The sequence below is a fragment of the Ailuropoda melanoleuca genome, chromosome 9 (assembly GCF_002007445.2).
Source record: "Ailuropoda melanoleuca isolate Jingjing chromosome 9, ASM200744v2, whole genome shotgun sequence".
Taxonomy (NCBI): Eukaryota; Metazoa; Chordata; class Mammalia; order Carnivora; family Ursidae; genus Ailuropoda; species Ailuropoda melanoleuca.
This window is the reverse complement of record NC_048226.1, coordinates 30,276,807-30,292,139: the sequence shown is the minus strand read 5'-3', so window position 1 is coordinate 30,292,139 and position 15,333 is coordinate 30,276,807. Positions and strand designations below refer to the sequence as shown.

Below are 15,333 nucleotides of genomic sequence, written 5' to 3'. Positions count from 1 at the left end.
GGCTTACTAGGTCCTCCTCCTGGAAGTTTGCCTCAGTCTTCTCCCGGACAAACTCCCCAGCTGCCCTTCTCCCCCAAAGGAGCTGCTTACATCACTTGCTCTATGTTCTCCCAGGCCTTTGGCTCCCCTTCATGAAAGCACCATCTTTCAGGAACTTTTATTATTTGCATTATTACAACTAGGAGTAATATTGCTTAATTATTAACACTCTTCATGTGCCAGGTACTGTATTAAGCGCTTTTTATTTTTTTTGCTGTAAAATATCCATAACATAAAATTTACTATGTTTTTAAAGATTTTATTTTTTGTAAGTAATCTCTACTCCCAGTGTGGGGCTCGAACTTACAGCCCAGAGATCAAGCGTTGCATGCTCCCCCGACTGCGCCAGCCAGGCGCCCCAAAAACGTCACCATTTTTAAGCGTACATTTCAGCAGCATTAAATACATTCACAATGTTGGGTAACCATCACCACCATCTATTTCCAGAATTGTTTTTCATCATCCCCAACAGAAACTGTACTCCATAGGCGGTAGGTAGCTCCTTATTTCCCCTTTATCCCAGTTGCTGGTAACCTCTACACTACTGTCTGGATTAGAAATCCACATGTTTCCCGTAAGTGGACCATGCAATACTTATCCTTTTGTGTTTGGCTTGTTTTGCTAGCATAATGTCTTCAAGGTTCTCATAGCATGTATGAGAATGGCCTTCATTTTCATTTTATGTATGTATGTATGTATTTACTGGTAAAGATTTTCTTCTTAAGTAACCTATGCCCAACGTGGGGCTTGAACTCACAAGCCCAAGATCGAGTCACATGCTCCACCAACTGAGACAGCCACTTTTGTTTATCCGTTCATCTACTGATGGACACTTGGGTTGTTTCTACCTTGTGGCTTTTGTGCAGAGCAGTGCTTTGAACATGGGTGTACAGTATCTGTTTGGGTACTTGTTTTCAGTTATTTTGGGAAATATATCTAGGAGTGAAATTGCCGGGTTATGTGGTAGTCCTCTGTTTCACTTTTTGAGGGGCCACCAAACCACATTAAGCTCTTTATGTGCTGTTACAGGAGATACATAATGGAGCTCCCTTCTAAACCGAGTCCCAGGAAGGCAGGGATTTAGCCTATGCATCCGTGGATCTCAGGGCCTAGTACTGTGTCTTATGGGAAGTTGATGCTCAGTACATTGTGGAGTGAGAGCAGGAAGGCCTGAGTAAGTGGGGGAGTGTGGTCCTGGTAAGCCAGGTTTTGTATCATCCAGCGACTGCGTGGAATGGAATATGGAGTCCCACTCCCGCCTCCAGCCCCAGGAGCGGGTCTGGTGGGTGGGAGCTCCTGGATTTCGGGCCTCACCCCCACCTCTCTGGTCCCCCAGCAAGCCTTTGAGGAGGAGTTCCAGTTCCTGCGCTGCCAGGGCTGCCAGGCAGAAGCCAAGTGCCCCAAGCTGCTGCCTTGTCTGCACACGCTGTGCTCGGGATGCCTGAAGGCGCCGGACATGCGGTGCCCGATCTGCCAGGCGCCCGGGCCCCTAGGTGCTGACTCACTGGCCCTGGATAACGTCTTCTTCGAGAGTCTACAGCGGCGCCTGTCGGTGTACAGGCAGATCGTGGACGCGCAGGCCGTTTGCGCCCGCTGCAAAGAATCTGCGGACTTCTGGTGTTTCGAGTGCGAGCAGCTCATCTGTGCCAAGTGCTTCGAGGCGCACCAGTGGTTCCTCAAGCACGAGGCCCGGCCCCTGGCGGAGCTCCGCAGCCAGTCGGTGCGGGAGTTCCTAGATGGCACGCGCAAGACCAACAACATCTTCTGCTCCAACCCCAACCATCGCACCCCGATGCTGACGAGGTGAGCCCGCTGGCCCAGGGTGGGGTGGCACATCCGAGAGCCGGGTAGAAGGTGAGGGGAGCAGAGATCCAAAGAGTCACACAGCTGGGAACATGGGATAAGGAGCTTCTGGGGTCTTGCAACTCAGAGTGTGGTCTGCAGACTAGCAGCATCTGGGGCCGTGACCAGTTTATGTTATCCCATGCGAATGGATAGTAATCGTTAACAGTTTCTCCCTGTAATAAATAGTGCTGCAGAATCATCTTTACACACTTATCCAATAATTTCTGCAGGGAGAATTTTGAACATGCCATTGCATTGCAGGGGTATAAAAATTTTACTCTTTGATACATGTCACCAAACTGCCCTTTAGGAAGTCTTACAGTGGAATTGTCCATGTCATGGCCGTGAGTGTGGGTATGTGGTTAGATTCTCAATGAGATGCAGGTAGTTAGTTTCTGAAAAGTCAAAACCATAGCACCGTGCTATCTCAGAATGTCTGTATGGAAAAAAAAAAATTGAATCGAATCCACTTAAGGTTATTTTTATTGAACAGCAAAGGATTTTAATTCAGTATTTTTGATAATACATTTGTATGGTTCAAAAAATTACACAATTTGTAAAGAGAGGGGGCAAAGGCTGCATTTCACTCTGCCCCCATCTGCTTAATCCCTGCCACTTCTCCCTCCCCCATTCACAGTTCATCATTGTTACCAGTTTTGAATGTCTCCAGAGTTTCTCTGTGAATATATGCACAGGTAGGGGTGTATAGTCTTATAAATTCTAAATTTCCCCTTTTTATCCAAAAAGGTTAGCATACCTGTGTGAACTCTTCCCCATCTCAATAGATTGCTCCTGTAAGATTCTTAGCTGTGCTCCTCGGGGATTTGTGTAGCTAAGTTATTCTTTGCCCATTGGGGACACACTCAGAGCTGCATTCTTCCTAAAACTGAGTGTGGCTTGCTTCCTGCTCGACTTTTACCACCTGCTCTACCAGAATGCCTTTCCAGCACATTCCTCAACAGACAGACATCAGAATTTGGATTTTCTCGTTTGTTGTTAAGATTCAGATTTAGTGGCTTTTTATATATTTATTGGCCCTTGTTTTTTTCTTTCACTTGTGAATTGCCTATTTAGGTCCTTTGCCTGTTTGGGTTTTTTTCTTCAAGAAATTAGTCTTTAATTTCAAGAGCCACTAACAGTGCAAACGTTTTCTCCTTTCTACCTTTGTCATTTCATTTCCTGTGAGGGATTGTGTTTAAGTTTTTCGTTTTATAGAATCCAGCTCATTCCTCTCTTCCTGAATGGTGTCCTGCTTTGATCATTCTAGGAGAGATTTTTTTTCCCGTAGGCAAATGTTAAAAATATTTTCTTATAGTCTGTTTTAATAATCTCATGGTTTTATGTTTATAATTGAATCTTTAATTCGTATGGAATTTATTTTTCTTTGTGGTATAAAGTAGGATTCCTCACTTTACTTTTCTCTCCAAATGGAGAGCTGGTTCTCTCAACAACTTTTATTGGATAATCCACTCTTGCCTTCATCTCAGATGCCCTTTTCATCCTGTGCTAAATGCCCAAGTAATCACGGGTATGTTTGTAAATATCTGTTCTGTGCTGGTGATCTGACTATTCCTGTGCTAATCCTTACTGCCATAGGGAATTCCGTAGGGCAAATTCCCATTCTTCCTCAGAAGTGATTTTGCTTTTCTTAGGTTCTTACAGTTGATGCAGTTTCAGAATTTACACATTCATTGGGATTTTGACTGAAATTGTCTTAAATCTGGGGAGAGTTGTCCTCATCTTTGGTTATATCTTTTGAGTTTTATATTTTATGGACATACCTCTTGAACTTTTAAATTATAGTTAAATTCATAATACTTAATGACCCTGTGAATAAAATCTTTTTCCATTACCATTTCTAGCTGGTTACCATTAACATCCTCTAATTCTCTTTTATTGTATTAGGCCATCTGATTGAGCTCTTTTATTCTTGTAAGTTTTTCCAATTGATTCTTTTGGATTTCCTAGGTCAACAAATCGTGTCATCTGCAAATAATAAAAACTATTTTCTCTCCAGGATTTACACATATTACCCCCCTGTAGCTTTGTTTTATTAGCTAGAACCCTCAGAACAATACTGAAGAGTGAGAGGAAGTGGTTAGAAAAGGCAACTTAAAAAAAAGAAAAGGAAAGGCAACTTTATCTTATTCCTAGCTTTCATGAGAGTTTTGCTTATTTACTACGCTGTTTATTATTGGCTTCCTTAGGTAATTTTACAAAATCACATTCAGAAAGTTGCCTCCCACTTCTAGCTTAAGAGTTTTTTGTGGCTGCTATATTTATTTTTAACTCAGGGATGGGTGTTCTTTGGGATTCTATGAAGGTGTCCTTTGACCTTTCAGTGTGATGAATTAGATAGCAGTGATTCTTTATGTCGAGGCATTTTTTTAACCCACAGGAGGAAAAACCCTATTTGGTCCTAATATACTATTATTTTAATTCATAGCTAGATTCCATTCAGTGCTGTTTTATTTTGGCTATTATCTATATTTATAAATGGGATCAATTTTTATGAATATTTATGATCTCTTTCAAGGTTTTTGACCTATTTTATACTTCTCTTTCAGTGAATTTGTAAGCTTTTTTTTTTACATGGTATACATACACACACACAGATTGCTTAGGACAGCGCCTGGCACATATTAAGTACTAAGTCAGCGTTAAGTTCCTATTCCTTTAATTGCTCTGCTCTGCTCTAGAACAGCTAAAGAACATACATAGTTTGGGTTTATAGAAGTTTCTTGAAAAACTATCTGAAACTAGTGCTTTTTTTGAAGAGTAGATTTTCTCCCTGGTATTGCTCTGTTATGGGTCTTGAGTCAGATTTTCTGGAAAATTTTCCCATTCATCCTGAGTTCTTAAAAATCTCCTTTATACCTCTCATGGTGCCCCCTTTCTTATTTCTAAACAAGGTGTTAGTAGCTTACAAGGAGTCTGACGTAGGGGTTGGAGTGGGTTCCTCTCTAGGTACGATGGGCAAGGCTGGTCCAGCCAAGACGGCAGGATTCCAGTCCCTTGAGCAAGGTGGATGGCTTCAAAAATTGCGTAAAAATCATACACAGAGGGCCTTCTGGGTGGCTCAGCTGGTTGAGTGTCTGACTCTTGCTTTTGGCTCAGGTCATGATCTTGGGGTCGTGGGATGGAGCCTGCGGTCAAGGTAGAGTCTGCCTGGCATTCTCTCTCCTTTTCCCTCTGCCCCTCCCCACCCCCCACTCCCACTTGCGCGCACGCACGCTCTTTCTCTCTCTCTCTCTAAGTAAAAAACTAAAATATTTTTTAAAAAATTATATATAGACACTCACAATTCACATTGTTTCACAATTTGCCAGTGGTTACTGGAAACCCTCAACTTCTGTTTTCTGCACAAAACTTCAGTGCCATAAATAACCCACAGCTTTCTTCAGGTCACAGTGCAGTAATAAACCACTCCATCCTTTGACGCCAGCAGAGTTAGGACTCAGGTTGGGAAGCAGCACTGTAGGTGGCTTTAGACTTAGAACTCAGCCTGGGAGTGTCTGCCCTGGGGCCACTGGCATCCATCCATCGATCGCCATTTCCATGGAGTACATTTTTTCAGCCTACTTCCTCCTGTGTGGCAGGCGGGCTGCTAGGCACTGGGGTATCGCTATGAACAGATACAGCTTGGCGCTCTGTGAGGTCACAGTCTGGTAGAAGAACCAGATCTGCAACTAACCCTCAAGGCTGTCAACTACCAACAGGAAACCTGCCCACCCTGAGCTTGTGTGATTTCACCCTGTCCTCTACCTTACACTTCCTTGCTTGTATCTCTGCCCAGCACAGGGCTCACAGCGGTGTCTGGGCTGTGTCAGTTGTTAAGGGCAGAAAGCAGGAGGAGCGCAGGCACAAAAGCGAGTCGTCTAGAAAAGACATTGGCTGGGGGAGGCAGCTTCCAGGAGGGTGTCACATTTAGCCTGATACGTAAGAAAGGAGAAATGGCATGGGGGGCAGGGTGGGGTGGGCCAGGCAGCAGGTACAAAGGCAGAGGCACCAGCAAGTCTGCTGCATTTCAGGAATAAAGGGTATGCCTGAAGGCAGGGGCTGGGAGGGGGAGCTGGAGGCAGACATGGGGGGGCTTGGAGTTAGGACTCTCTCTTTTCATTTCTGGGACTAGAATGTTCTCAGCTTGCTCTTTCTTCATGCAGTCCTTGTTTTACCAGTGAATGGCCTATAGAACATATTTTGAAGGGGGCCGTGGAGGGGTTCTGTGGGAAGCCACTGATGGGTGTCAAGGTAGAGGGTGGGAGGGTCAGACTCTCTCTCTGCACTGTGGTTCTGTGAAGTCGGTAGGTTTGGGAGACAGGATGCCAGCATTTGTTTGTTTGTCTGGATGCTTATTTACATTTCACTCCATTCCACAAAGAATTTGAGGAGATTGACCACCATACTGTTGGGTATATGCACCCAGCAGAGACTGAAGCAAAGAATCTGCACCAGGGGAAAGGGAGCCCCATTAGGAGATGGAGGCTGTGGTCTGGGTGGGATGAGGCCTGCCAGAATGCGGAGGTGGAAGGCTGGGGAAAAGGCCCAAATCTCACACTCCCAGGGCCTGCCTGACCTGGAGGTCAAGGTGGCTGCCAGCCTTTCCAGCATGTGTATTTGGAAGTGCTGGGGAGTGCCTTCCACCCAAGAGTATTATGGGTCTAGGACAGCAGGTGGAGCTGAGACCCATATCTTGGTGTCAGATCCCAAAGCTTGGCCGGATGGGGTAGGGGAATTAGTCCAGGGCCATCAAAGCTAGTAGCCAGAAAGCATTTGAATTAGTTGAGTGGAAAAAACAAAAGACCTATTAATCCAGTTTGAAAGGTGTGATGAGATCATATACTGGGGATAGAGTTCCCAAGACCGGAAGTTGGAATGATTCACAACGGGTCAGGGAGAAGCAGGCTGGACAGCCCAGGGAAAGGTCCAGGGCAGAGGTGGACAACGTGCAGTGGCAGAGCTGGTGGCAAGGAAGGGCTGCTAACTGAGAAGGAAATGGAAAAGACATCCTGATGGGCCTACTGAGGGTCAGGGCTCAGGGGAGGAAAGCCAGATGCCACAGGTGCCAACTCTAAGAAGCCCCCTTGACCTCATGAACAAAGCCAGGTGCTTCCTGAGAGTTTGCACCGCAGGTGTCTGGCTGGCCTAGTCCCGGCCCTGCCTGGGCCTTCCCGGTACCCTCTGTAGGAGTTACCAGTAAATTGCATCTTCTTGGGGATTGATGATCTTACTGGGATTGAGAGCTGGCCCGGGAGCACCACATGGACAGGAGGAAGGCTCCTGCCAGGAGTTAGGGCACAGTCAAATAATCCATTTCTAAGTTTTTCTATGAACTCACCAGGGGACTTGTTTTCATCGTCAAGAGCAACTGCTTTTCATTTCACGGTGGCAGGTGGGGTGGAGGGGGGAGCTCGAAGGTAGATTTGGTTGAATGTGTGGATAAAAGGACATGCGAGCCGAACCTTGCGGAGGGTTGTCTGTATGAGTTCCAACTGAAACAAATGTGTAAATCAGTAACAAATTTTTATCTCGTGGCTTAAGCGAAAATGAATGAATGGCTTCTGTAAGAGGTGAAGAGGGTTGTGGCTGGCTTCTGACCCTACTTGATTAGATATTCAAATTTTGTCACCAGGACCTATTTTCTCTGTATTTCTTGGGCCGTGGCTTTCCTCCAAGTCAGCTCCATTCACAGAAGGCTTTCTCCCTGTGGCGTGCCAGGTGATTACAGCAGCTCCAGAGGCCCTTGTAGGCACCCTCATCCTCAAATCCAGCAGGAGGGAGCAAGAATCGCTTCCCGAATTCTAGGCCTAGTTTGAGTGTATTTCTGATTGGATCAGCTACCTGTCTGTGCAGGAGACAGGTTTGAAGCCAGCTTCCAGTGAAGCTCCCCAACCCCTTGGCACCTGGGCAGTCCCTTTCCAACAGAAGCGTTCCCTTTTCCTGTCTGGGCAGAGAATGGGCACTTCTGGTCGGAGTTAATATACATATTGTTAATATAACAGTACTTGCCTGTCTTTTGAGCTGTTTTTTCCTGGGTTGTCATCTTAATTCTCATACCTTCTTGAAAGATTGTTGAGGAACAGAACTGTTGCCATTGTACAAATGAGGCAAGGGGCCAGTGCATTAATGGGAGCTAACCCAAATAGGAGAGCTTGTCCGAGCCAAGGCCTGAACGGGTGCAGGGTTTCCTGACTGCAAACTATGTGTGCCTTTCCTGGCACTGCTGGCCTCTCCATTCAGGCAGTCCTCAACTCACAACCAGGCTGAAGTGCAAAAAAAGGAGTCTGCAAGTTGCTTGTTTAGAACTCAGAGTGTTTTTTTTTCCCTCAGAAGTGGATTATGAAAAGGAAGCATGCTATTGAAGCAGTAATAAATTTAATTTCCCTTGACTTTAACAAAAGCAAAAGATACTGAAATAAAATTGGACTTACTGAACTTCAAAGAAATATTTCTTCATCCTAAAATGTTTCCTGAAATACCTAAGAGTAAAAAATATATATATATTGCTGATACATTGAAGAGGTTGGAGTCATTATAGTTTGTTCTTAATGAAACACTTCCATTTTAGACAGTAGTAGTGGAGTCCCTGCTGAAAGAGATCAGAAAGGCCCACTGCCATCTACCTATCTTGGTTCTGTTAAGATGGCTCTCGTGCATGGCCCTGGCCCTTGTACTTAGGCATTCCTTCTTGCAAATTCTTTATTTTGATTCAGCTCTTAATTGGATGGATGTTGTCAATAAGCAGCCCAAATTCCTAGAGTCTCTTGGTACTGAAAATGTCTATCAGTTGCCATTCTATTTGAATGATACCTTCACTGGGTATAATATACCTGGGTCACACTGGGTTGCCTGTAGAATTTTGTAGACTGCTGCGTTCTCTTCCAGCATCAAATGTTCATGAGGAGAGGCCTGAGGCCAAATTTATTTGCTTTTTCTGTCTTGATACCTAAAGATATTTTCATTCTTGAAGTTTATTAATTTAACCAAACTGTGGTGGTGTTGAGCACTTTGTATCAAATTATTCTGGAACCAGGCAAGCTCCTTCAATCTAAAAATTCTGTTTATTTCAGAGGGCCTGGGTGGCTCAGTCAGTTAAGCATCTGACTCTTCATTTCAGTTCAGGTCATGATCTCGTGGTAATGAGATTGAGCCCCACGTCGGCCTCCAAATCAGCGTGGAGTCTGCTTGGGATTCTTCCCCTTTCCCTCTGTTCCTCCCCCTGCTCATGCATTTCTCCCTCTCCTTCTCTCTCTCTCTCTCATAAATAAATAAACAAAATCTTAGAAAAGAAAATAATAATCCTTCTCTTTATTTCAGTGAAATTTTCTTACTTGTCCTCTTTTTTTCCTTTTTCTTTTCCTCTTCATTTTCCTCTTTTTCCTCTATCACCATCAGTATTATGATTTTTAATTAATTATTTCCAGTTTTTTCCAATTCATAATCTTAACAGTATTACTACAGTTTGGGGGGAACTGATTTATTTAATGATCACCGAATGAGTAATGAAGATCAGAACCACAGTATGCATTCAGGGTTACATAAAATCATTTTGTACACGTGGTGATAGAAGTACTTGAACTGTCAAAATTGTTTGCCACACATAAGGAGTTACTGCCTGTTTTCTGTTTTACCAGCTTCTATTAACATTTAATGATTAACTTTAGTCTTTGAATTTTGTAACAAATTCCTGCTTTGGCATCTTTTACAATTTGGATTTGTTCTGCCAAAGCTGTTAGAGTTCCGGATCGGTATGGCTGAGTAGAAGAGCTGCCTTGAGCTGCCTCTTTGTACCATATGTCACTGCACTCATAGAGTATTCAGTTATTGTTAGCTTAATCATCAAATAGTGTCTTTCTCATTCATGGCTTTAATTAATCGATTCTTTTCGCTATTTCCATCTCTTTTGCCATCTCCTTTACTGAAATTAGATCAGATATAAAGATGTATTTATTTATTTGTGAAAGAGAGCAGTCGCGCGAGAGAGTGTGTGTACGTGCAGGGGGAGGGGCAGAGGGTGACTCCCCACTGATTGCCAAGCCCAGTGACAAAGCTAGACCTTACTACCCTGAGACCATGACCTGAGCCGAAACCAAGCATCGGATGCCCAACCAGCTAAGCCACCCGGGGGCCCCAAATTGGATCAGATTTAAGTAGTTTGACGATCACTGTACTTGTCTGTGTGATAAACCTTGTCTTGTTGTCATGCGACATTTCCTGGCACATAAATTCCTATTTCATCAATGTTCACTAGTATTCAATACTGTATAATTATAGTGCATTATTATAAAACTCAGTGAATTCCCCCAGGTTATCTCACATTATTCTAAAAATTGACTCTCCTTTATTAACATTTAACTCATGTGATGTTTTAAAAATGTCTTAAACATTAAAATAAAAAAAAAAGAAAAAAAGGAAGGGGGGGTAAACAGAAGGGGGAATGAAGCATGAGAGACTATGGACTCTGAGAAACAAACTGAGGGCTTCAGAGGGGAGGGGAGTGGGGGAACGGGATAGGCTGGTGATGGGCAGTAAGGAGGGCGCGTATTGCATGGTGCACTGGGTGTTATAGGCAACTAATGAATCATCGAACTTTACATCAGAAACCAGGGATGTACTGTATGGTGACTAACATAATATAATTTAAAAAAATTTTAAAAATTTTAAAAATTAAAAATTAAAAAAAATAAAAAATGTCTTGCACTTAATACCATTTTGACTGTACTTCTGAGGGGTGTCCTTGTCATCATCTCAGTGTATGATGGTCATCACATTTTATTTTTATTTTTTTTAAGATTTTGTTTATTCATTTGAGAGAGAGAGAGCACAAGCAGGGGGAGAGGCAGAGAGAGAGGGAGAAGCATACTCCCCGCTGAGCAGGGAGCCTGATGCAGGACTCGATCCCAGGACCCTGAGATCATGACCTGAGCTGAAGGCAGACGCTTAACCATCTGAGCCACCCAGGCGCCCTAGTGACCAATCACATTTTAGAAATACCATGTCGGTGGCACTGGGAAGGGTTGATTGGAGAGACCAGAGGCAGGGAGGCCTTAGGGGACAGTGCCAAAAGAGGTAAGTTGTGACTGAGGCAAGAACAAAGGTGGTAGCAGTGGGAACTGATGGAACAAATTTAGGAACCAGGATTGTACCTTGAGTGCCTTTACATCCTAGCGCCAGGCCTGCATATATTTGGTACCTAATAATCTTTTTTTAGGTAAACGAAAGGAATCAACAAAAATTAATGATAAGTTGTTGAAGTTGGAAGGGGGCATTCTCCTTGGTCTCCGGCTTGAGTGGCCTTTCAGTGGTAGTGCCGTTCACTGCCATAAATAGGGCAGGGATGTGGCTTCTCCGAACACTGTCCAGCGTGGGTATGCCAGCCCCCGGACTTGGAGCAGGGACCGCCTGGAAACGAGTGGGAAGGAAAAGTACAAACTTCCTCTTCATCCTTCTCCAGTGTGGGGTCGGCGTAAGACGATAGTGTGAAACAGACAAGGCTTTCTCCTCTCACCTTTCCTTGCTGCTGCTTTTCTAGTATCTTCCTCTCTGAGCCCTCAGGTTCTCCCATCTCTGCCACCACCTTCACCAGTGAGTGGTTGGAGGAGGAGAGGTCATCAGGAGTAATGCTTTCTCACTCGGTATCCCAGGCTCCGCAATTACCCAGCTCCTCTTCCGGCTTCAGAGATCTTTCCCTGACTCTGTTCGCCGCCGGCAGAGAGCAGGAAACCAGTCTGATTAGATGCATTCACACTCCTGTGTAAATGACTGACGGGCCTTCACTTGGCCTCTAGCTCATCATTTGAATCTACAGGGGAGGCTGCTGCTTTTGCTGCTCCATCAAAGTGAAAGCTCCCCGCCGCTCTGGGGGGAGGGGAGGGAGGGTGGTAGAGGCGAGAGTTTTTCAGTTGCCATTCAGCAAAGCCGAGCCCTGCCCTGGAGTCCTGCTCTGGCGCCAGCTCTCCTCCACAGGTCCTATTTTCATAGCATTTTTGCTTTCCGCATTTCCAAGCTACCCTGTTTCCTAGAACAGAGGGAGTGGCATGCCTCTGTGGTCTCTGCAGGAGGCGTGGCTGCACTGGGGTGGCCTGACCACAGTGGGAAGGGGGCAGCCCAGAGACCACACTCAGTGTGATGTTGCCTTTGTGCGTTTCCGGTGGGATGTTTGAGGCTGAGAGGTTCGCGCACCAATAGGAGGGCTATCCCTGCCGTATGTACGTGTGTAGTTAATGCCTCCCCTTCTTCCATGGTTCCAGAATGTCCAGTGTGGAGCTGGCACTATGCAGGTGACTTCACATACACCAGCCCATCTTTGTCCTTGCAACAGTCTATGACAGGTGTCCTTACCAACCCTATAGATGGGGAAGTTACGACTCTAGAGAGAGAAAGTCATCTACTCAAGGCCGTGTCACTTGGAATCAGAAGGGCTCAGATTGAGGCCCAAGGCTGTCCACCTCCAGAACCCATACCCTTCCTGCTGTCCCATGGCCTTTGGCACAGCAATTCAGACATGGGCAGCTTTCAGATGGGGAGACTGGAGGCTTTTATGAAAATATCAACAACATAGTCAATTCACTGAATAGTCATAAACGGGTAAGCGAAACAATCCATCTCAGGGAGGAAGAGGAAGAGCTTTGTAATTCCTAGATGGAATGTTTTTGAGGTCTCCATTGCCTCCCATTTAAAGTCCAAACTCCTTCACTTCGAGTGATTATGGAAAATTTTGGAAGATCTAAATGGATAAAAAGGGGGAGGGAGGGAGAAAGAGAAAGAAGTAACTAACTCCCATGAATATAGACTGTTTCCTCTCCTTCTGGCAATCTCTATAATCATCTAAAACAAAACAAAACAGCACGTAGCATTCCGGAACTTGCTTTTCTCATGATAGGAAGTTATAAATGTCTTCTCAGAAAATACGTAGTTTTGAATTTTTAGGTAGTCGCAACTGTCGATTGTATGATCTCTTCCATTTCTTCAGTGGTTATAAGGTCTTTACCATCGTAAGTAAATCATCAATGATCATATCTTTATGGTGCCACAGTTTATTTTTAACTCTGTGACCCATCAGAAATGTGTTGGAGTGTGATGTAGGAAGCAAGCTCTAACTTGCTTTTTGCCCCCTGGTAGCCAGTTTTCTCCATCCCAGTTGTTGAATGGAATTGTTCAATGTCCATTAATGTGGAATGCTTTCTTTATGCCATAAACTATCACATTCTTATAGATACCAGGGCCTATATGATCTGTTTTGCTGATCTTTCTTTTTACTCTGAGACTAGCACCACACATACTCTTTTTTTTTTTTAAGATTTATTTATTTATTTGGGAGAGAGAGGGTGTGTATTCAAGAAAGAGAGAGTGTGCTTTCTGGGGGGAAGGGCAGAGGGAGAGGGAGAGAATCTTAAGCAGGCCCAGTGTGGATCCTGTCATGGGGCTCGATCTCACGGCCCTGAGATCACGAACTCAGCTGAATCCAAGAGTAGGATGCTTAAGCAACTGAGCCACCCAGGCGCCCCACACATACTTTTTTAAAAATGGTAGCTCTATCCTGTGTTATCTGGCAGAGAAAATTCCCCTTCCTGACACTGATTTCCCCAAAATTTCTTAACTATTTGATCTGTTTATTCCATCCTGTGAAATTTAGAATCAGTTGGTGAAGTTTCAAAATCTTATCTATAATTTGATTAAACTTGCCTTAAACCAGGATTCCTGGGTGGCTCAGTCTGTTAAGTATCTGCCTTGGCCTCAGGTCATGATCCTAGGGTCCTGGGATCGAGCACTACATAGGGCTCCTTGCTCAGTGGTGAGCCTGCTTCTCCCTCTGCCTCTGCCACTCCCTCTGCTTGTGCTCGCTTGCTCTCTCTCACTCTCTCTCTGACAGGTGAATAAGTAAAATCTTAAAAATAAATAAATAAATAAAATTATCTTAAGCCTTTATATTAACTTGAGAAGAATTGATAACCATAATATTTAGCCTCTCCTACTGGGACCTTGGTACATTTTTCTGTTTTTTAGACTTTCTCTCTTAGTGGAGTTTTGTCTTTTTTTCTATATGTACATTTTTCGCTAGAATTTTGTCTATGGGTTTTTTTTAAGCATTTGAAAATTGCTTTTTGTGAATGAGAGCATGGAAGTTTTTTCCATATTTCCCTTCATTTGAATTGCTGGGATAGAATTAAGCAATTTTCTACTCCTAATTCTGGTGTATTCCAGCCATTTTCTGGAGCAACTTCTTATTAATTCTATGCTATTTTAGTTCATTCTTTTGAGTAGTCCTGGAGCAGATAACTGTCATTTTGCTTTAGAGCTGTTCTTCTCTATGTCTGTGTTAAGTTCGGACTTTTGTCATGGAACTCCTTGTGGGCATGTGCCCACCTCACCTTGCCTCGCACAAGGTGCCACACACACAGCTGGGGCTCAGTGAGTGTTCCTCGAGTGAGGGTGAAGGACTCCTAGGCCAAGGAACTCCATCCTGGTCCTGGGTGGCAGCCCCTTGATGGGTCACTCCAGTTTATGGTCTGCCCCTCAGTCTTATCAGAAGGCTGGGGGCTTTCAGACCCAGGGCCCCTGATGCCCACCAATCTCCTCACAGAGATGCTGCTTCCAGCCAGTGGGGGAGCCACTCTCCCTAGGGAGACCCCATTTAGTGCAGACGGGGCTTAGGAATAGGGCCCAGCAGAGACTGTGATCAACCCAGAAGGTCTTGCTCTCCCGCCAGCCAGGCTACCCTACATGTACCCCTCCCAGGCTTGGAACACTCTTTCTAAAGAGGGGAGGCTAACTTCAGACTCGGCCCTTCCCATGGGTCCAAAGCAGGGAAAGTGACAGTAGGTTTTATTTAATTCCCCGTTATTTCTACACGCTGTATAGTTGCCCACATTAATTAGTATTCTGTTGCTTCATTTAAAAAATAGGTAATACATTCATTCACAAGGTTCAAACATGAAAGCAATCAAGAGATTTCATTAAAACAAAAAAATATTTTAATGTAATCTCTACTCCCGATGTGGGGCTCAGACTCACAACCCTGAGATCAAGAGTCACACGCTCAACTGACCGAGCCAGCCAGGCACCCCAAACATGGAAGCAATTTAAAAGGCTTACAGTGAAATGTCTCACTCCGCCTCTGCCCTGCCCCATCCATACCACTTTCATTAACTTGTGCATCCTTCTAAGATGTTTTTATTCAAATACAACCAAATATGAATATATTCTTAACTTTTCTTCATTCTTACACAATAGGTGGCATCCTGTTGATTTTATTTATTTATTTATTTATTTTTAAAAGATTATTTACTTATTTATTTATTTGAGAGAGAGAGAGCATGAACAAGGGGAGGGGCACAGAGAGAGGGAGCAGCAGACTCCCCGCTGAGTAGGGAGCCCAATTCAGGGCTCGATCCCGGGACCCTGAGATCGTGAACTGAGTCAAAGGCAGACACTTAACCGACTAAGCCA

General features: G+C 44.4%; 1 protein-coding gene across 11 annotated transcripts in view; it reads left to right on the top strand.

The window, feature by feature from the left end:
- PML (PML nuclear body scaffold) overlaps window positions 1-15,333 on the top strand; it is a 40,941-nt gene that overhangs the window by 901 nt on the left and 24,707 nt on the right. For all 11 annotated transcript variants that reach the window (XR_004627781.1, XR_004627782.1, XM_002922985.4 and 8 more), the window contains exon 2: window positions 1,376-1,842. Coding sequence is in view for 9 of the 11 variants with exons in the window: in XM_002922985.4 (XP_002923031.2) it covers window positions 1,376-1,842 (467 nt within the window). In the remaining 2 variants the exon portion in view is untranslated. The remainder of the gene's footprint in view (window positions 1-1,375; window positions 1,843-15,333) is intronic.